Here is an 18738-nt window from a genome sequence, read left to right as displayed (position 1 = left end):
TATATAGGCGGCCTCCATGTTTTGGCCATGTTTACATGTTGACTGTTTACTGCATAACATACATCTTCCTAATACTTTGAAATAGTGATAAACTGCTGAGCTCCATGCTATACAGGCAGAGGAAACGGAGGATGCCAGAAAGAAATGTCCTTTAGAAATACCTGAAATCTTGCTCTTGGATCTTAACTCTTGTAAATTCTATAAAGCTGCAGCGAATACTGTAACACCAAACACAAAGGCTACACAAAGGCTCTCCAAAGATGGCACATTGCGTTGAGATGGACGTGCTACTGTGTAGAAAGGAATGTCCTTTTCCAGCAACCGGGCTCCGGGATCAGGGTTCGGCCAGATTTGTGCCGGGATTAGGGAGGGTAGGTGAAGAAGGCAAGCATGCGTGAAAAATTCTCCTACTCATGTACATGTGGGTGTATGTGCGCCCGTGGTCACTCACATCCACACACACGCACGCACGCACGCACACACACACGCACACACACACACACACACACGCACACACACACACACACACACACACACACACACACACACCACTTCTAGCACACTTAAGGCATTTCTTTTCAATTCTCGGCCGAGTCTCTTTAACAGCCGTGTTGTTGTTAGCGGCTTAATCACCCTTGACAACAACCTAATTAAGAACTGCTGCCGTGGAATCCACTGTTTCTCTGTGCCAACTTACCCTCATCCCCCCCCCCCTCCCTCCTCTCTTCATTGGCGCCCTCTCAAACGCACCCCCTTCTACCCTCTCTCAGCATCTCCCTCGCCCTCTGCCGGCCCCCTTCTTTGTCCTACACGCCCGCTGTGCTGTTGGGACCCCTCTCCGCTGCAGACCCACTTCTCTCACCTGCCCCTTCCTTTCTCGAACCACCCTTTCCAACTTTTTCTAGTACACCCCTCAAGATTCAAGCTCTTGCTCTTGGCCTAGTTCCCCCAAATTCTCGTATCTTTCCCATGCCCTCTGCCTTTCGAGCTCTTGCTCCCCTTCCTCTGTCCTCTGCCTCCTCAATGTCGTCAGCTAACTGCATATTCTCTCCAATTCTCTCATATTTATGGAAGCATATTGGCGACAGAATTCTGAGCTCTGCTGGGTCTGCAAGTCATCATTCGAGATCGCACAAGCACAGACTTGTAAGAGTAGAATCTGATTTAGCCGTGTAATCCCGTGTAATAGTGCGGGCGCTCGTTACTGAGTCTGCTCTCTCAAAGTTCTCCAGCTGAGTAGCGCTCAAATTTGTTCTGAGCTCTTTCAATTTTTTTGTTGTGTGTATGCTTTCAAACAGGATCCTGAGCTGCATTTATCTTAGTCTGTAGATGCTCTGGTTACCCACTAGCATGCACAGAGGTTTTGATGTTTGTGTATATCTGCTGTTGACTCAGTATTGCTAAATTGTTGTATATTTATTTAATCGATTTACAACTTAATGTCATCGACTGAGATCCTGTTCAAGATTGTAGATTGTTAGCCACGCTAGCAGCATAGCTCTTGGGATAGCACTTTGGCCTAAACATCTCAGCAAATATTGGATTGATTGGCATGTTTGTACAGACAGTCATGGTCCCCAGAGGATGTATCCTACTGACTTTTGATGTGCTGACTTTTTCTGCAGTGCGTCCATGGCGTTAACATTTTTGGTTTAAGTGAAATATCTCAACTGTTAAATGAGTTGTAATACCTTTGGTGATCCCCAGACCATTAATCTAACGCCATCATCAGGTCAAAGTGTAAAATATCTCAACATCCACTGGATGGATCGGCCCAAAATGTTGCACTGACATTTTTGGTCCCAAGAGGAAGAAGCCTGATGACTCTGGTGATCCCGTGACTTTTGTTTTTGCGCCACCACAGGGTTGAAATTTTAGTTTTTTTATTGAAATGTCTCAACAAATATTGGATGGATTGCCATGAAATGTAGTACAGACGTTCATGTTCCCCTCGGGATGAAATGTAGGAACGTTGACGATCCCCTTCCTTTTTATCCAGCGCCAGATTATTTTTCCAATACTTTGGTTGAAGGCCAAATATCTGCAAAACTAATAAACTAATGATATTCCCATCAGCCACAGCTGTGGTTTGCATGCTAACACACTCAACATGGTAAACATTGTACCTGCTAAATAACAGCTTGTTGACATTGTCACTAGCATTTTGCTTAAAGCACCGCTGTGTCTAATTACAGCCTCACAGAGCTGCTAAACTCTTTTCTTTGGCCCTTTATCCTCATCCTCACACTTACCTCCATCTCCCCCGCTGTCTGTCTTCCTCTCTTGTGCCCCTCCTTTCTCCCTCCCCTAATTTGACTCTTTGCTTCTCTCCCTCCAACCATTCTTCCGTTTTAATCTTTTCTCCCAGTGGAGACACAATCCAGTCCCCTCTGGCTTTCCGTCCCATTCACACACAGGGACACATTACCCGCATTATTTCGGCTTGACGGATGAAATCCCTGATCTGAGGAAACAGCTCTATTACAGCGGCTTGACTGACACTGTACATTTGCCCAAGGGCCAGAATTTTTCACACCACTTTTCCTGAATTCATTCATATGTCGTATGAGGCCTGCGGGCCTCCAGTTTACAATAATTGCTACAACATGTACGAGACACAACTTGCACATGCACTGTGTGCACTTTAAAAAGATATTGTTTCATATGTAGTACAACATCCACACTAAAAGTGCTCCATCACCATGTGTAAAACATACGAGGAAACGTCTCATGTCGATAGCAAATGTGTGTTTTCTGCCTCGACAGGAGTCCGACAAGTGCTTCGAGTGTAACTCCCAGCATCGCTACGACCCGTACCGCCACAGACACAGCCACCGCATCGAAAACGTGATCTACCTCATGGACGGCAGTGGAGACACCTGGTGGCAGTCTATCAACGGTGTGTGTGTGTGTGTGTGTGTGTGTGTGTGTGTGTGTGTGTGTGTGTGTGTGTGTGTGTGTGTATTTGCTCTATAACATACACTGTTTATTGTGCTCATTGCATGTTGGAGAGTCTATGAGGAATATTTTTGTTCTTCTTGTTGTGTTGTTGTCATTAAATCCTGATGGTAAAAAACGTACACACTTCACGGGGATTCAGCAAAATAATTAAGTCAATATCAAAACATATTCTGTTGAGAGGAGTGACATGAGACCTATGACCTCATAGCGATGATATTGGAAGACTTTGGTATTTCTTCAAGGAGAGACAAAAATGCAAAGAGCGATGGTTTGTGTTGTTCTGACACTGAGTGACGGCTGTTTCCTCCACAGGACAGGAGAGTGTCGGCATACGACTGAACCTGGAGGCTGAATTCCACTTCACTCATCTCATCATGAAGTTCAAGGTACGAACACTCATTTGCACGTTTGGACAAACTTCCGCTCAAGCCTGTCAGAGTGCGTCACTAGGTGTGTGTTTGTTGTGTACACTCAGAAAATGGATTCCATCATCTTACTGTTAGAAAGGCCAACATGAAACAAAAGGTCCAAATAAATCAGCCTGACAAAGTGCTGTCATGTGATCACAAATGTCCAAGATTTGTCTCATAAAGTCCATAAAAAGAAGCCTCATGTGCAGATGAAGTGAAAAATGACCGGTTTCTCTCTTTTACCCCTCAGACGTTCCGGCCTGCAGCCATGATCATCGAGCGCTCGGCTGATTTTGGCCGCACGTGGCGCCCCTACCGCTACTTCTCCTCAAACTGCACCAAGACCTTTCCTGGCATCTCCGCCAACGGACTGCACCACATCAACGACGTCATCTGCGAGGAGCGCTACTCTGACATCGAACCCTCCACTAATGGAGAGGTGAGGAGTAGAGGAGGTGCTGGTAGCAGTAGTGGTAGAGACAAGTTAGACTGGGAGGAGAGAGTGTCCTGTTCACAGTCAAAACATGAGGCTGGTAATATTTCAAATGTTTTTAACATTCAAAACCCACAAAAAGACCAAATCCAACAATGCATCAGTCCGCCTCTCAATTCTTTGTGACTTCCCCTACCCTGTATGTGACACACGAGCCCTTTCTTCATCACAAAACTGTCTCACGCTGATTGGACATCCACATAAACATCTTCCTTTTAATGAAAATATTGTGGACTATAACTTTAAAAAATAAATTGTAAGAAGATGACTGTCTTGCTGGACAGAGTAGATGAAGTTGCCACGAAGCAAACAGAAGTGTAAATACATATCTAAAATAACTGATGTTCATGAAATCCAAGTGACGATGGGAATGTGACTCTGATTTGCTCATAATAACATCAATTTATTAAGTGAAGCTGATATACCGAATCTCTTTCCAGCTCAGATCTGCCTTTGCACACGTGTTCATTTCACTCAGAATCTAACGTGAAAATTCTCTTCTGTATTCAAGGTCATCTATAAGGTTTTGGATCCTGCCATTCATGTGAAAGACCCCTACAGCTTGGACATTCAAGGCCAGTGGACACTTTAAACTCACAAACACTGTTATTAGCAGCACACAATAGTTTTATGATGAAGTGACACAAGAAGGAAGTATTGACAGCAATACTGCTTTTAAAGTCATTAAAACATTTGTGCTTCCAAAGAAATTCCACTTTTGTCATGAAATGGGTCAACTTCACAAATCAACCTAATTAAACCGTTTTTCTCCTTTACAGAACTTCTGCGCATCACCAACCTGCGCATCAACTTCACCAAGTTAAACACTCTGGGAGACGACCTGCTGGACCGACGCTTCGACGTCCTGCAGAAATACTACTACGCCATCTATGAGCTGGTGGTGAGAGGGAGCTGCTTCTGTTACGGACACGCCTCAGAGTGCGCCCCGGTGCCGGGGGTGGACGCCCGGGAGAACGGCATGGTGAGCTAGCGGGCTACCGTGAGAAAAATGTTATTGCCACGTGTGCCGAGGAATTAAAGAGGAATTAACAGAAAGATGTTGCATAAAAGACAAGTCGAATCTCGTCTTATCTTTTCAGCCTTCATTAAGCTCTCTGCTAATCATTTTTTCTGCGTTGTGATTGGCCAGATCCACGGTCGCTGTGTATGCAAACATAATACAGAGGGCCTAAACTGCGAGCGCTGCCGACATTTCCACCACGACCTGCCATGGAGACCAGCGGAGGTGGAGAACCCGCACACCTGCAGAGGTGGGAACACACACACACACACACACACACACGCACTGTCTCACAAACATTCTGAGCATGAAATGCAGATGAGGATTATTGTCGCCTGTTACTAGCTGCAAAGATTATTTGAAGTCTTGGGCAATTCATACAACTATACAATTTTTGACACACACACACACACACACACACACTGTTTTCTAAAATAGTTTTGTGTATTCAACATCATCTGCTCTTGAAAATGCATTTGAGATGCTGTAAATACTTTTGGGAAGCCTTTTAATAAGATTTGAAATTCAGTATAATAATCCTCTATATAATGATATCCTGCTAATTAAAGACTCATTGATCTGATACTGATACTGGATACATTATTTTATTAATATATGACAACTGAGTACATATATATCGATAAGAAAGTTAAGAAAGCAAAGTTTTAGTCAAGCCTGATGTTGCCTTACACAATGATTCCAGTCACTTGCACACAGTGAGGCATACAGCTTATTAATTGATCACTGGTATCGGATCGGTACTCGATATCGGCCGATAACCAAAGCCCAGGTATCACTATCAGGACTGAAAAAGTCTGCAATGACTCTTAGGGGTACTGTAGATGTTTGCCTCCTTGAGAAAAGCAAAGTTTAAAGTGTTGAGGGTGAGAAAAGCTGATGTGATGTTGAACAACTGCTAGTGAGGAAATTGCGGTTACCTCTTATAATCAAGGTAATGTTTCATCTCAGTCTAATCAGTCTCGTTCAATTTCTCGCTTGTGTCTCCAGAGTGCAACTGTAACAGCCACTCTAGCCAGTGCCACTTTGACATGGCGGTGTATTTGGCCACGGGCAACATCAGCGGAGGAGTGTGTGACGACTGTGAGCACAACACCATGGGACGCAACTGTGACACGTGCCAGCCCTTCTACTACCAAGACCCCGTTAGGGATATCAGGGACCCGCGAGTCTGTGTTGGTGAGTCTTTTGCTCTTTTGAACAAAACGTTTCTCAGCCGTTATGTGGAATTGTCCGCTGTAGAACTGAACTGCAATAAATGGCATGGAAACATTTTTAATTTTCTCTGAAAAATTTGGTAAAAATGTGCCAGCCAGTGAGCCTTGAAGCTAAAACCTTCTCAAAGGGATTTCCTCATTGCTCTCTTCTTCTCCGTCTATTTAAAGTTTCCCATTGACATACATGTCAACTTGTTTTTTCTCCCTCTTAACTTACGCTCTCAATCCGACCTATGACCTCCAGCCTGTGACTGTGACCCAGTCGGATCACTGGAAGGAGGAGTGTGTGACAGCCACACCGACCTGGACATGGGGATGATCGCTGGCCAGTGTCGCTGCAAAGCCCACGTGAAAGGCACGCGCTGCGACGACTGCAAGGAGGGTTACTACGGACTGAGCCAGAACGACCCGCTGGGCTGTCAGCGTACGTATGTGTGTGTTTGTCTGCCGCTGGAAACGCTTCGTGTTTGAACAGAGATGAAAATGGATTAACAGTGTTTTTGGAATACAAAACCACATAATGTGCATCAAGATCTGTAATTAGCACATCTGCCACTTCTTATTCTATGTGTGTGTGTGTGTGTGTGTGTGTGTGTGTGTGTGTGTGTGTGTGTGTGTGTGTGTGTGTGCGTGTGTGCGTGTGTGTGTGTGTCTGTCTGTCTCATCAGCTTGCAACTGTGACCCTCGTGGCATCATCATGATGGGGGCTCCTTGCGACCAGATCAGTGGGGACTGCTCCTGCAAAAGATACGTCACTGGTCGCTACTGCAACCAGTGTCTGGTTAGTGACTGTTCCTCTTGTAAAAATGTGTTGCTAATTTTGGCTTTCAGATGAAAAGTTCATGCACGTTGCTGTTAATTCCCAACGGTCCAGAGACTACACAGAGTCAGGCTGTTTGGCTGTTAAAGCTTAGCATTGCATGCTTTCTGGTAGTTTTCGCCCAGCCGTACTTACAATCAAAGTCACAGCTCAGTTTGGATGTGGAGGTGTTCTTGTCATCAGCCAAGGGTTGCATATAAACATCTTGGTGGCATTGATAAAGGAGCGTATTACAAAGTAACACCTTTATAAGCTGTGCAAGGACACAGTTTAGAGAGTAAGATTTATTTCCATCCCTGTAGCCTGAGTACTGGGGGCTGAGTAACGACCTGGCCGGCTGCCGATCATGTGACTGTGACTTCGGTGGAGCCTTCAACAACAGGTATAGATTTGATAGAATTGCATGTATACGTCTATATGCTTTTTAGTAAGAGACATGTTGTGCTTCACAAGTCTAAAGTGTGCCTCTGTCCGTTACTTCAGGTGCATGATGGATAACGGCCAGTGTGACTGCAGGAGGCATCTGATTGGCCGACAGTGTTCAGAGGTTCAGCCCGGGTATTTCTGCGCTCCGCTGGACTACTACAAATACGAGGCTGAGGACGCCACCGGACACTCCCCCGGTGACGCTGTTCTGCCGGTGAGCGCACTGCTGAGATTCAGTGTAGCTGAACAGCCGGGGAGGAGATGGAATATAAACCGGCAAGATTAGTTGTAAGGCTTATTAGAATCTGACACAAATGTGTCCCAAATAATACATAAAGGAATAGTTATTTCTCTCTGAGAGTAAGTTAAGAAGATCAATTCCACTCTCATGTCTAACTCGATACAAGTCCTTTAATATTGGGTCTCTACTTAGCTTTTCCTAAATGTTGATTTTTATTTTATTTTTTTACTTACTTCGTTGGGTTTTACATGAACATACAATTGCGTCATCAGAGCAGTCATAAAACGTAAGAAGGTGTATATTCCCTTCATACAAAGACATTTGTAAAAAATAACAGCTTACAAGACTTTAATTAACGCAACCATAAACAGATTTTAAAAAAGAAGAAAAACCCAGTAAAAAACAAGACATTAGCAACAACAAAAACCATCAGTCAGCCAACAGTACACAGGTTCCTTATTAGATGATTAAAGATGTTTCCACATTTTATTTTTGCGAAAGGGAAACGCATCACTCTTAGAGATAATTTGATCCCATGTTTCTTCATCCATGTCCTCCTTCAAGTCCCTTTGCAATATTAACCTTTGATTATTTGGAATCACTTTGCACAACATTTTATAACAGTTTGTGTAAAGTGAGGCAGTGCGAGTTGATCATTTACTTAAGTCACTGAATTGTATTAGTATTCTCGTTGAGGTCCACACATCCAGCCTGTTACAGCAGAGAGACCTCCACAGGCCTGTTCCTGCTGTCACTGTCTCATCTCATCAGTCTACTGATCACTATTTATCTGTCCTCTTCCATCTCCGTCCACCCCGCTTTCTCGCATTCTTTACCGCCTCTGTCAGTCTCCTTCACCGCCCTCCACCCACCTCCGTCCTCTCCACTCTTAAGGATACCCCCTGCCCCCTCCACTTCCCCATTCAGCCCCTTCGGGCATGATCAGACAATCCACTTACTCTTACATCGTCACGGCTGCAGGAATGTGAGGGGAAAAAAGGCAAATACAGAATGTTATGAGAAAAAAGGCAGCAGTGCAAGACACTGAGCGAGAGGAGATTGCATCTTTGACATATGAGGCTGTCCAGTACAGATTACGCTGGAGTTTAAATCCTGTATTTCTGCACAGAATTTAAACTCCACGGCTGAAGTGACCCATAAAAACACCAGACAGTGGCACAGATGCCAAACTGTCAAAACGAGTTATTACCGCGCAGCACACACACTTACTAACAAGTACAACACACACGCAGAAAAACACACTCTCAGCCTCACTTTCTTTGTTGCTCTCTGTCACGCTCCGGCAAGCTTAGCACAGCGTGGCTCATTGTGCTCGGTGTTGTTTTCACTTTTCGGAACAAGAAAGCTGGCCAGGATGAACCCCTGTGTGTAGTCACAAGTGTTGTCTCCTCTCCTGTCGTCTCCTATCCTCTTGTTTCCTCTCCTCCCTTTTCCTCTCCTATCCTATTGTCTTCAATTTGGGCTGTTGGTGGGGTTTTATGCTCCGTGGGGGAGGAGGGATTGAGAGCTGATTTTTAATTTATGATAAGTTGATATTTTTCTGTGCTCGGATGAGTTACTTTTATTTATTGGCTGAACTGATGATGTGACAGTGATCTGGTGTCTCCCTGCAATGAATCAATATAGGGACAAAACCTTCTCCTGTTATAACGTTTCATCTCCTCTCCTCTCCAATCGTCTCGTCTCCTTTCCTCTCAGGGCAAAGTCCGTCCTCAGGCAGAGACTGACTGTGTTCAGCACCTGAGCAACCAGCTGAGGAGGCACCGCCGTCACCGTCGCACCTCCAACTCACAGCAACATCGGGCAGCACTGAGACGTATCCGCCAGCTTCAACAGACAGTAGGATATTTGTTTTGAATGACTCTCTGATTTCACTTATGGTTTGACGAGATACCAGAGAATCAAAGTTAATAAAACAAAAAATGTATGACTTGATATCCAAACAAAACTTTACAGTACGAATTAAACTTGAATTAGTGATTGACGAACTAAAAGCAGCTCTAATCTTCATTAAAGCTGCTTCATTAGACTTTCCTATTCCACAAACCTCTAATAGAGAGCACACACCTGTCGACCTAAAGGAAGTAGAAAGTCAGGTCGGTGAGGAGAAGTAAAGGATACAGTGGCGGTGGTGAAAACAAAGACAGTAATTCTTGTGGGATTTGTCTTTCTCTCTTAGCCGGATGTGAAGACCGTTCACAGAGAGCACACTCCCAGCCACATGGTGACGTGGACAGGACCCGGCTTCGCCCGCGTCAAAGACGGCGCCGGCCTGGTGCTGACTATCGACAACATCCCCTACGCCATGGAGTACGACATCATGATCCGCTACGAACCTGAGGTGTGTGACATCACCGCGACCTGCAAGATTCATCTAAATCTCTTATGTCTAATTAATGATGGTCTTTTCAACTAAGGCTTGTGTGTGTGTGTGTGTGTGTGTGTGTGTGTGTGTGTGTGTGTGTGTGTGTGTGTGTGTGTGTGTGTGTGTGTAGTCCACAGAGGACTGGGAGGCTATAGTGAGTATTACATCTGTACAGCTGCCGTCCAGTCTCCGGTGTGGAAACCTCCTACCAACTGAACAGCTCTACACAGTGACCCTGCCGCACCGGAACAGGTATCAAAACTCGTATATATGAGCAAGTGTGTGTGTGTGTGTGTGAGAGAGAAGAGTATAGGGTTTGTTGGAGCAGCCCAGGTGTTGATAGAGTTTGTGTTGTTGCATTGCTCAGGAAGAATTGCATCATTGTTGTCACTTGAACCTGCCCCGGCTTGTACGAGTCAGGCCTGTGTTTGTATTCTTATTTCACGGTGCCCTGCGGTATTTGTTACTATTGATGCAGTGATAGGAAGGCAAACATACCAGAAAGCCTGTGTAACAATACGTGACCGTGATATGGAAGGAAGGCAGCGGCTCTGTTTACTGTAACAATGAGGAGACCTGTTGAAGACGAGCAGAGATCGGTACAGTCTGGCAAAGAGGAAGTATATGTAACCTCAAACACCTGGTCCTGGTTCATTGAACCTTTCCCTTATCTTTAGAGAATCAAACCCTCCTTGAGCGTAACACTGAACCACCAACATTCCTAATGTAAGATTCCCCATAAGTTTCTGTCAATTCTCATGGCAGTTTTCCACATTGCATATTCCCGGACTATTGCAACCCTTGGGAGATATACATGTGTCATTTGACTGTCCACTATAACCTGCAGTTTTAACATTCATCTTAACTACAGGATGAATTTGAATCACTTTTGTGATCCTTTTAATCACCATCCGTCCAATGATAAATGTTCTTTTTGGTTCATAGATCATCAGATTTCTTGCATTATACATTTTCATTTTTAATCTGAGTCACACTGACTGTTCTCACGTTGCTCCGTTGTCCATAAGGCTCGTTAATAGAGTAATTTAATCTGCTAAACAGTAAGATCATTAAAAGCCTGAAATCTTTACAGCGCCTTATTTACGTCAAGTTGATCTTCCGATATGAAAAGCTTATTGCACTGTTGCAAAGTCAACACATCAGAAACGTTTCTGCAGATAAAGTGTTAATTATTCTTGAATTTAAGGAGGCGAAAAGAAGGATATAGGATAAAAAAACAGGGGAGGGGGGGCATAACACTGAGACTGTTGAGCTGTAATCAGCTGAAAAGCCTTTCAGAGGGTGAACTGATCTGGAACTAAGAGGTCAGACCCGTCCCGGATCTCGCTCTCAGCGGACCGTGGCTTGCCTCCCGTCCTCTTCTGTGGTTGGTCCATCAGCCAAAACCAATTAGCGAAGTGAGCCCAAAACACAGACAGAGGGGTCGGAGCTAAACGCAGGTAGAGGGGGAGTCTAGTCTAGTCAGATATGGAAGTAGGAAACAACCTACCACCAAAAACATCTGAGTCAACAGATACCAAGTTGAAATATAATATTTCTGTCAACTTAAAAACTCAATGTTTAACTCAGCAAAACCAAAAAAATATATTTTTTAAAAAGGTAGTTGTCTTTTTTTATATTGTGTTTCTGTTGTGAAACATATTTCATATTTCAGCTAGGGTTGGCATCAGTTCAATTTGACATGTATGTATGCATTGAAGTGTTTTGTGCATCATGTTTGTCCAGATACATCCAGATGCCCCGGCCGTTCTGTTTCGAGCCCAGTAATCGTTACGTGGTTGCGATCAGGTTCCAGCGCCACGGCGTCTCACACAGACATCTCACTGCCTTCATTCTGATCGACTCGGTGAGCTAACTGTCAGCCTGCATCCCTCATCATCCACCTCCACGTCTGTTTGAAAGGCTGCAGTAGTGGTGGAATAAGTACATTTACTAAAGAATTGCTTTTAAGTACAAATGTGAGGTTTTTGTACTTTCCTTGAGTCTTTTCTTTTCATGCCTCTTTATACTTCTACTCCACTACATTTCAGAGGGAAATAGACTTTCTACTTTACTACAATTATGTGACAGGTTTAGTTACCAGTTACTTTACAAGTTAAGATGTTTGCATACAAAACATAAAAAGAGAGTATGAGTATATCCAACAAAATGCAGCGGGAACCTTAAGTCGGATAATCGATTATTGAAAGAATATTTATCGCCAACTAACTTGATAATCGTTTAAGTCATTTTTCATGTAAAAACATTCATGTTTTTTAATATTTTCTCCTCTAGTTTTAATAATAATAAATATTGTTTTAATTTATTTTGAATTGTTTAGGACTTTATACTATTGGTTGGATGTTGTAAAGGATTTCACTTTGGGCCCTGAGGACATTTATCACTATTTTCACCAAAACAATCAATTGATTGACGGAGAAAATGATCATCAGACTAATCTTTAATGAAAATAATCTTTTGTTGCAGTCTGATACAAAATAGATCAGTGAGCTCCACCTCAACCAGCTACAGCAGTTAAAGCCTGCTTGTACATGAATGCATGAGCAATAATATTCACATGATATAATATATTGTATAACAGTATAACACAGGGGTCATTGCTCTGCAAGTACTTTTACTTCTAGTTTTAAGTACATTTTCCTGATTGTACTTTTACTAAAGTAACATTCTCACTGCAGGACTTTTACTTGTTACAGTGTGGTTTTAGAAGTCTGACTTAATAAGTAAAGGATCTGGATACTTCCTGGGTAGCAGTAGTCATTTTGAAATCACCATGTCTTCAGCGAGTTGTCTGCCGTGGCTCTGGCTCCATCAGTGAGCTAAACCTTCCTGGTTCCACAATAAGTGCCCCTCTTCCTAAAGGCTTCACACCACGAGGTTTCCCCCTAGTGGTGAGGTAATACAAATGTTGAATTTATTTAGGCTTGGGATCAGTCATTAATTGATTGTCAATAAAAAGTTCCTTTAGAGCTCTTTTAAATACATTAAAGTCATTTAAACATGAAATAGGTTTTGGAGGTGCAGCATTTGTCTGTCCTCCTTTAATTCATCATCATTTCCTGTCAATATATAGCACATTTCTAGAAAAGTTATATCCTCTAACGAGAGTTTAATCCTTTTCTTTCTTTAACTTTTGCTTTTCTTCCCCTCTTCAATAGCTGGTTCTGATCCCCAAATACACGGAGCTTCCCGGGTTCCAAGGTACGGAGCCAGAGGCAGAGCATCGGCGGGAGGAGATGATTCGGTACATGTGTCTGGATTCCTTCATGATCACACCGATGCCCGTCCTGGCCGAGATGTGCTCCAAACTCATCTGTAGTATTTCATCCATCATTCACGACGGCGCTCTGTGTGAGTAGATGCAGAAACACGTAAAACAAGCACAGATTTAGACGGTATTGCGTTCAAATATGGCTTTTTCGATAAGAATGATTGGCTGATGTTTTCTGTGTTGTGTTGTATTTGTCGTATGCAGCCTGTCAGTGTGACCCTCAGGGCTCGCTCAGCGGTGAGTGCGACAAGGTGGGAGGTCAGTGTCGCTGTAAAGCCAACGTGATGGGTCGGCGCTGTGACCAGTGTGCCCCGGGAACCTACGGCTTCGGAGTGAACGGCTGCACTGGTGAGTCTGCTCTCTGATCAGCAAAGTCTGTCACATGATAACACCTCTACCCAACCCCATTTGTCCAAAAACAAGTCAAACCAATGCGACATTTTGTTGCTGACGTCCGTTGTTGATGTCTCAATTCTGGCACAACGTTGTGTGTCGAATGCGTTCTACACTCTACTGCCCCTTTGTAGATTAGATATGAACTACTCACCCTGTGTTTTTCCCGCATCCCTCCACCGTGAATGAAGAATCCAAAAACGGAAAAAAGTCTTGATGAATTTCAGTAAAACTTTCAACACTGTGTTGTGTTATAAATAGTAAGGTTTTAGCTAAGATCCACGTGCTTTGGAAGAATGCATGTATACGAATGAATAAACAAGACTTTGGATTTGTGTGAGCATTTGTACACAAACGTGTTGATATAGTTTTGCTGTTGCTGGCTGCCGCCATTTACTTCAGTTCATCGAGAGTTTTCTCCATTTACTGTGGAGGCATGCGAGAAAAACAAAGTTTTCTTAAAGAATTTAAGGTAACATGGGGTGAGTAATTCAAATAATCATTTTGGGGCTAAATTGTTCCTTAAATGATAAATGTAGAACTTAATATTGTCTTTGGTGGAGCGCGTAGGACTTACAGTATCTGCATGTTTTTAGTCCCTTATACTGTAGCGAATTTCTAAAGTTGCCAGATGATGAAGCAGAAAATTATATTTTATATTACAATCTCATTTCACCCAAACAGAAGTGAAAGTGCCACGTGCAATTGAAAGCCAAAAGAGCAAATTAGTTTGGTCTACAGTGAAAAAACAGAGTAGTCGCCATTTTTCAGGTAAACGATTTGAGATTTTATGAACCATTGAGCTGAACTGTAGAGGTGTGGTGTTCGGTTCTAATGAAACTACTGTGTAGTTCTGTGTGCTGATGTGCTGATGTTGAAAAAAACCGTGAACACTAGTCACTTCCCTAGTTCAGTGTATTCTCTGTTCCTGATTGTTCCCAGCAATAAAAAACACTGAATAAATCCCTTTAATGCCTCGTCCCGTCCAGCCTGTGACTGCCACTCAGAGGGCTCGTCGAGCCACCAGTGTGACCCAGTATCAGGCCAGTGCCAGTGCAGGCCGGGAGCCACTGGGCGTCAGTGCTCAGACTGCCAACCAGGCCAGTGGGGCTTCCCCAGCTGCAGCCCCTGCCAGTGTAACGGCCACGTGGACATCTGTGACCCCCGCACCGGGGAGTGCAGAGACTGCAGGGACTTCACAGCGGGACACCTCTGTGAGCGGTAAGGAGTCGCTCCGTGTCAGACTTGACTTTACTCCGTCCCTCGCTGGTTACCAGACTGACGGTAAATGCCTCTCGTATTCATAACAGTTGTGTGGATGGGTTCTTCGGAAACCCGGTGCTTGGCTCAGGCGAGCACTGTCGACCCTGCCCCTGCCCTGGTAACCCCGGCTCAGACCACTTTAACGGGGACTCCTGTCAAGCTGACCACACCTCTAACCAGATCATCTGCAACTGCAAACAAGGCTACACAGGTAAGTTACCACACTGCAGGGACGTACACTTTGTCTCATATTTCTTGATCGCTTTTGACTCCTCTGCAGGTCAGCTGGCCTTGTCTGATTGAATCATGAAAACTGTGGCTGATTCTACCCTGAAATATTCAATACCTACTGGTCTCACGTCAGTGTAAAGCAGTCTTGACGCTAACTGTTGTGCCATGTTCTCCCTTTTCTCCCCCAGGGCCCCGCTGTGACCAGTGTGCCCCTGGTTACTACGGCAACCCAGAGCAACCCGGTGGGCAGTGCCTCCCATGCACGTGCAACGGCAACATCGACACCCAGGACCCCGAGTCGTGTGACCCCAGGTCCGGCCGATGCCTCAAGTGCCAGCACCACACCGACGGTCCGTCCTGTGCCCACTGTCAACACGGTTACTATGGCAGCGCTTTGGCCCACGACTGCAGACGTGAGTGATATTAACTCAAATGTTATTGTCTTGCCTACTTTGGTTTCTTGTAGTTGTGGACGCTGTATCAGAGGTACTCATCTATAGTCAGTGTATGTGGAGTATCGACACAGGAGCAAAGCAATGTATTGCTGTGGAGCATGTGTTGCTGTGAATGTATTCAGATACAGCAATGTAGAATGTATTGCTGTGGAGCTTGGCAGCAGCTAAACACCTAAAGAAAATCTATATCTGTTTATATGGACGCTATATCTAGAATATTTTCACCTCTTTACCTTACCGTCATACAGCCCTCTCTGAAGGGGAGCTGAAGCCACCTATGCTCTGTTCAAAGCATTGAAAACAAGTCATTTCACCTCCCAGAACACAGCAGGTGTTGATGTAGCGCTGCTCGATGGATTAGTTTGTTTGTGCTATTGTTTGACTTTGGTGAATCCAAACTCATCCTTTAAAACACCAAAGCCACTCACCAACACAAACTAACTAACTGATCGATGCAGCAGTATACCAGCAACTCCCGTGTTCTCCAAGGTAAAATTACTGTCTTTGTCAAAGGAGTCGTGTGGCTTGGAAGAGAGCATAGATATCAGCTTCAGAGCCCAGTTGGTGTCTGACGGCAAGGTAGTGTGATCAACATATCCTAAATATAACATACATTTAAGCTAATAATACTTAACAATACTTTTTGTTGCTCCACACCAGTACATTGCTTTGCTCCCGTGCTCCCAGCTTGTTCAAAGATAAAAAATTATATTTCAAGGACCAAACGGGCAGATCCGATTTAGAAACCAAAAAAAAAGCTGGAGCGCTTGGCAGTAACACACAAGACAATCTGTCAGGGACCAAGAGCAAGTGGACTGATATAAATACTGAGGGACTAATGAGAGAATGGAGAAGGTGAGGGCATTGAGTGAGCAGGCTCGTTTGAGACGAGCCAGTCCTTCGCACAATGGATCACTCCGTCCGACGTCATGCACACGTGGTCAACGATAACCTCACGAGAGCGAGGCGGCCGCAGTTTTTAGAGCCAGGCGCCGCAGCTGCTCTCCACCGAATGCAAGACCCAGGGCATGATGGGAAATGTCTGGCTGTCCCCCGATCAAAGAGCTGATTGGCTCTTATTTTTGAAACAGGCAGCCTCAGATCAAAACAAACTAAAAAGTGAGCAATTTGTGATGAACTGTGTTCTCTCCGTCTGGGCACTGAATATCTGTCTCTCTCCTCAGGCTGTACCTGTGTGACTGCCGGCACCATCCAGTCCGCTTGCAGTGACGGACAGTGCAACTGTGACCGGCAGACCGGAGCCTGCACTTGCAGGGAAAAAGTGGCCGGCCATAACTGTGACCAGTGCGCTCCGAACCACTGGAACTACGGTCAGGACCGAGGCTGTGAGCCCTGCGGCTGCGACCCGCAACACGCCCTGGGGAGTCACTGCAACATGGTGAGGGAGCGCAAAGTCCTCCGAAAGCCCAGAAATGGATAACGCAAAAAGCAAAACTATATTCTGATCTGTCTTTCAACTGTCTTCCACAGTTCACAGGACAGTGCCACTGTCATCCAGGCTTCGGAGGTAAACAGTGCACTGAGTGTGAGCAGTTCCACTGGGGAGACCCGCAGGTGCAGTGTCAAGGTAACTCTTGTGACAACATAGAGGCCTGTGTAAACCATAAATAACATAATAAAAGCAAAAGATTTTGTCTTTGGACCTGCCGACCATTTTTTTGCCTCTGTCTTTCTTCTCTCCCCTCCTCCCTCCTCCCACTCAGAGTGTAACTGCCATCCGCTGGGCTCGGAGATGGCCCAGTGCGACCGGTTAACGGGGGCGTGCGAGTGCAGGGAGGGCGCAGCGGGCAAGCGCTGCCACGAATGCGCTCGCGGCTTCACTGGCGACTTCCCCAAGTGTGTCCAGTGTCACCCGTGCTTCCAGCTGTGGGACGATGCGGTGTGCCAGATTAAACGGGACCTGGAACACATCCAGTACACCGCGCAGAAGATCCTGGAGAGCGGGGTCACGCCGGTAGTCGGGGACACGCGCATCAGAGATCTGGAGAGGAAGCTGAAGGAAGTGCAGGACCTGATCAGCGCGGAGGACAGCGACAGGATCCACCAGCTGATTGGACAGAGCATCGATGACCTCAGGTGATGATGTCACGTAGTGGTTGGATGTTCGCTGAGGTTGGTCAGGATGATTTGTCTTCTGGTTATTAAAATCCTGCTCTGTGTGTGTTCCAGGGCTGAGATCGCCCTGACCGACGGGCGTCTGATGGGCGTCACCCGAGAGCTCAATACAACCGCAGAAGAAGAAAGGGCACTGAGACGCACACTGAGCGAGCTAGAGAGAGAGCTGAGGCACTTCAACACAACTGTGGCTCTCAAACAGCGCCTGCTGGATGACTACCTCACCTCAGGGTTTGCAGGTAGCAAACTCCATCAAGAGAGTGAAGCTTTAAAAAACCTCATGTATACAGTATACAGTATACAAACACAGCTAAAGCTAATGTGATACAAAGCTAGCTTCAGCTTCGGTGCGTTTTTTCACTGCTGTCACATTTTCCTCTATGTGGCCTTGAAAAAGTCATACAAATGTATAGAACAGAATATTGTGAAAGAGATTCTGATATTATACACAAAACTACACCTGTGCCTGCTTCCTCACAGATCAGTTTGAGAAAGTGAAGAAGTACTATCAGGAGTCAGTGAAGGCGGAGGAGAAATGCAACGCTTCAGTGTCGGGTCCTCTCAGTCCTGTGGAACAGTCCAAAAAAAAACGTGGCGTCACTGAGGTCCTGCTGGACGCCACTCGAGGCAACTTCCTCCGTGATCTGGCTGCTCAGAACAAATCATTAAACGAGCTGCAGCAGAAAGCCCACGACCTGGACAAGAAGGTCCATCACCTCAGCCACAAGGTAGGAGCTGCTGGGGCTTTACTTTATTTCCTTTTCTGTTTTCATCTTGAGGTGGATCTAATAAGCAAAGTATTATGTTTTGTACTGTGTTTCTCTACTGTGCAGAATCAAAGAGAAATATTTGAGAATACATTTAAATTGCCGATTATTTTTAAGAAGGAGGTCTTCTCGGAATAGATCAATGTATTAGCTGTTGAGTACATAGGAAAAGGATAGTTATTTATCTGTTATTGATTCATATACTGTA

General features: G+C 44.9%; 1 protein-coding gene across 5 annotated transcripts in view; it reads left to right on the top strand.

Moving 5' to 3' along the window:
- lamb2l (laminin, beta 2-like) overlaps nt 1-18738 on the top strand; it is a 49510-nt gene that overhangs the window by 26866 nt on the left and 3906 nt on the right. For 4 of the 5 annotated variants that reach the window (XM_076095472.1, XM_076095469.1, XM_076095471.1 and 1 more), the window contains 25 exons: nt 2767-2899; nt 3274-3347; nt 3622-3810; nt 4376-4439; nt 4644-4846; nt 5015-5135; nt 5894-6082; nt 6365-6544; nt 6789-6901; nt 7243-7322; nt 7424-7580; nt 9327-9467; nt 9808-9969; nt 10124-10245; nt 11740-11860; nt 13173-13365; nt 13490-13633; nt 14668-14899; nt 14989-15152; nt 15361-15585; nt 16812-17026; nt 17119-17215; nt 17352-17724; nt 17818-18002; nt 18244-18491. In XM_076095472.1, coding sequence (XP_075951587.1) covers nt 2767-2899; nt 3274-3347; nt 3622-3810; nt 4376-4439; nt 4644-4846; nt 5015-5135; nt 5894-6082; nt 6365-6544; nt 6789-6901; nt 7243-7322; nt 7424-7580; nt 9327-9467; nt 9808-9969; nt 10124-10245; nt 11740-11860; nt 13173-13365; nt 13490-13633; nt 14668-14899; nt 14989-15152; nt 15361-15585; nt 16812-17026; nt 17119-17215; nt 17352-17724; nt 17818-18002; nt 18244-18491 — 4125 coding nt within the window. Of the gene's footprint in view, nt 1-149; nt 372-2766; nt 2900-3273; nt 3348-3621; nt 3811-4375; nt 4440-4643; nt 4847-5014; nt 5136-5893; nt 6083-6364; nt 6545-6788; nt 6902-7242; nt 7323-7423; nt 7581-9326; nt 9468-9807; nt 9970-10123; nt 10246-11739; nt 11861-13172; nt 13366-13489; nt 13634-14667; nt 14900-14988; nt 15153-15360; nt 15586-16811; nt 17027-17118; nt 17216-17351; nt 17725-17817; nt 18003-18243; nt 18492-18738 lie in introns of those variants that run through there. The other variant, XM_076095473.1, reaches the window with a different exon arrangement.

The sequence above is a fragment of the Anarhichas minor genome, unplaced genomic scaffold (genome assembly GCF_050575085.1).
Source record: "Anarhichas minor isolate MPS153535 unplaced genomic scaffold, ASM5057508v1 ptg000020l, whole genome shotgun sequence".
NCBI lineage: Eukaryota > Metazoa > Chordata > Actinopteri > Perciformes > Anarhichadidae > Anarhichas > Anarhichas minor.
This window is presented reverse-complemented; position numbering and strand designations above follow the sequence as displayed.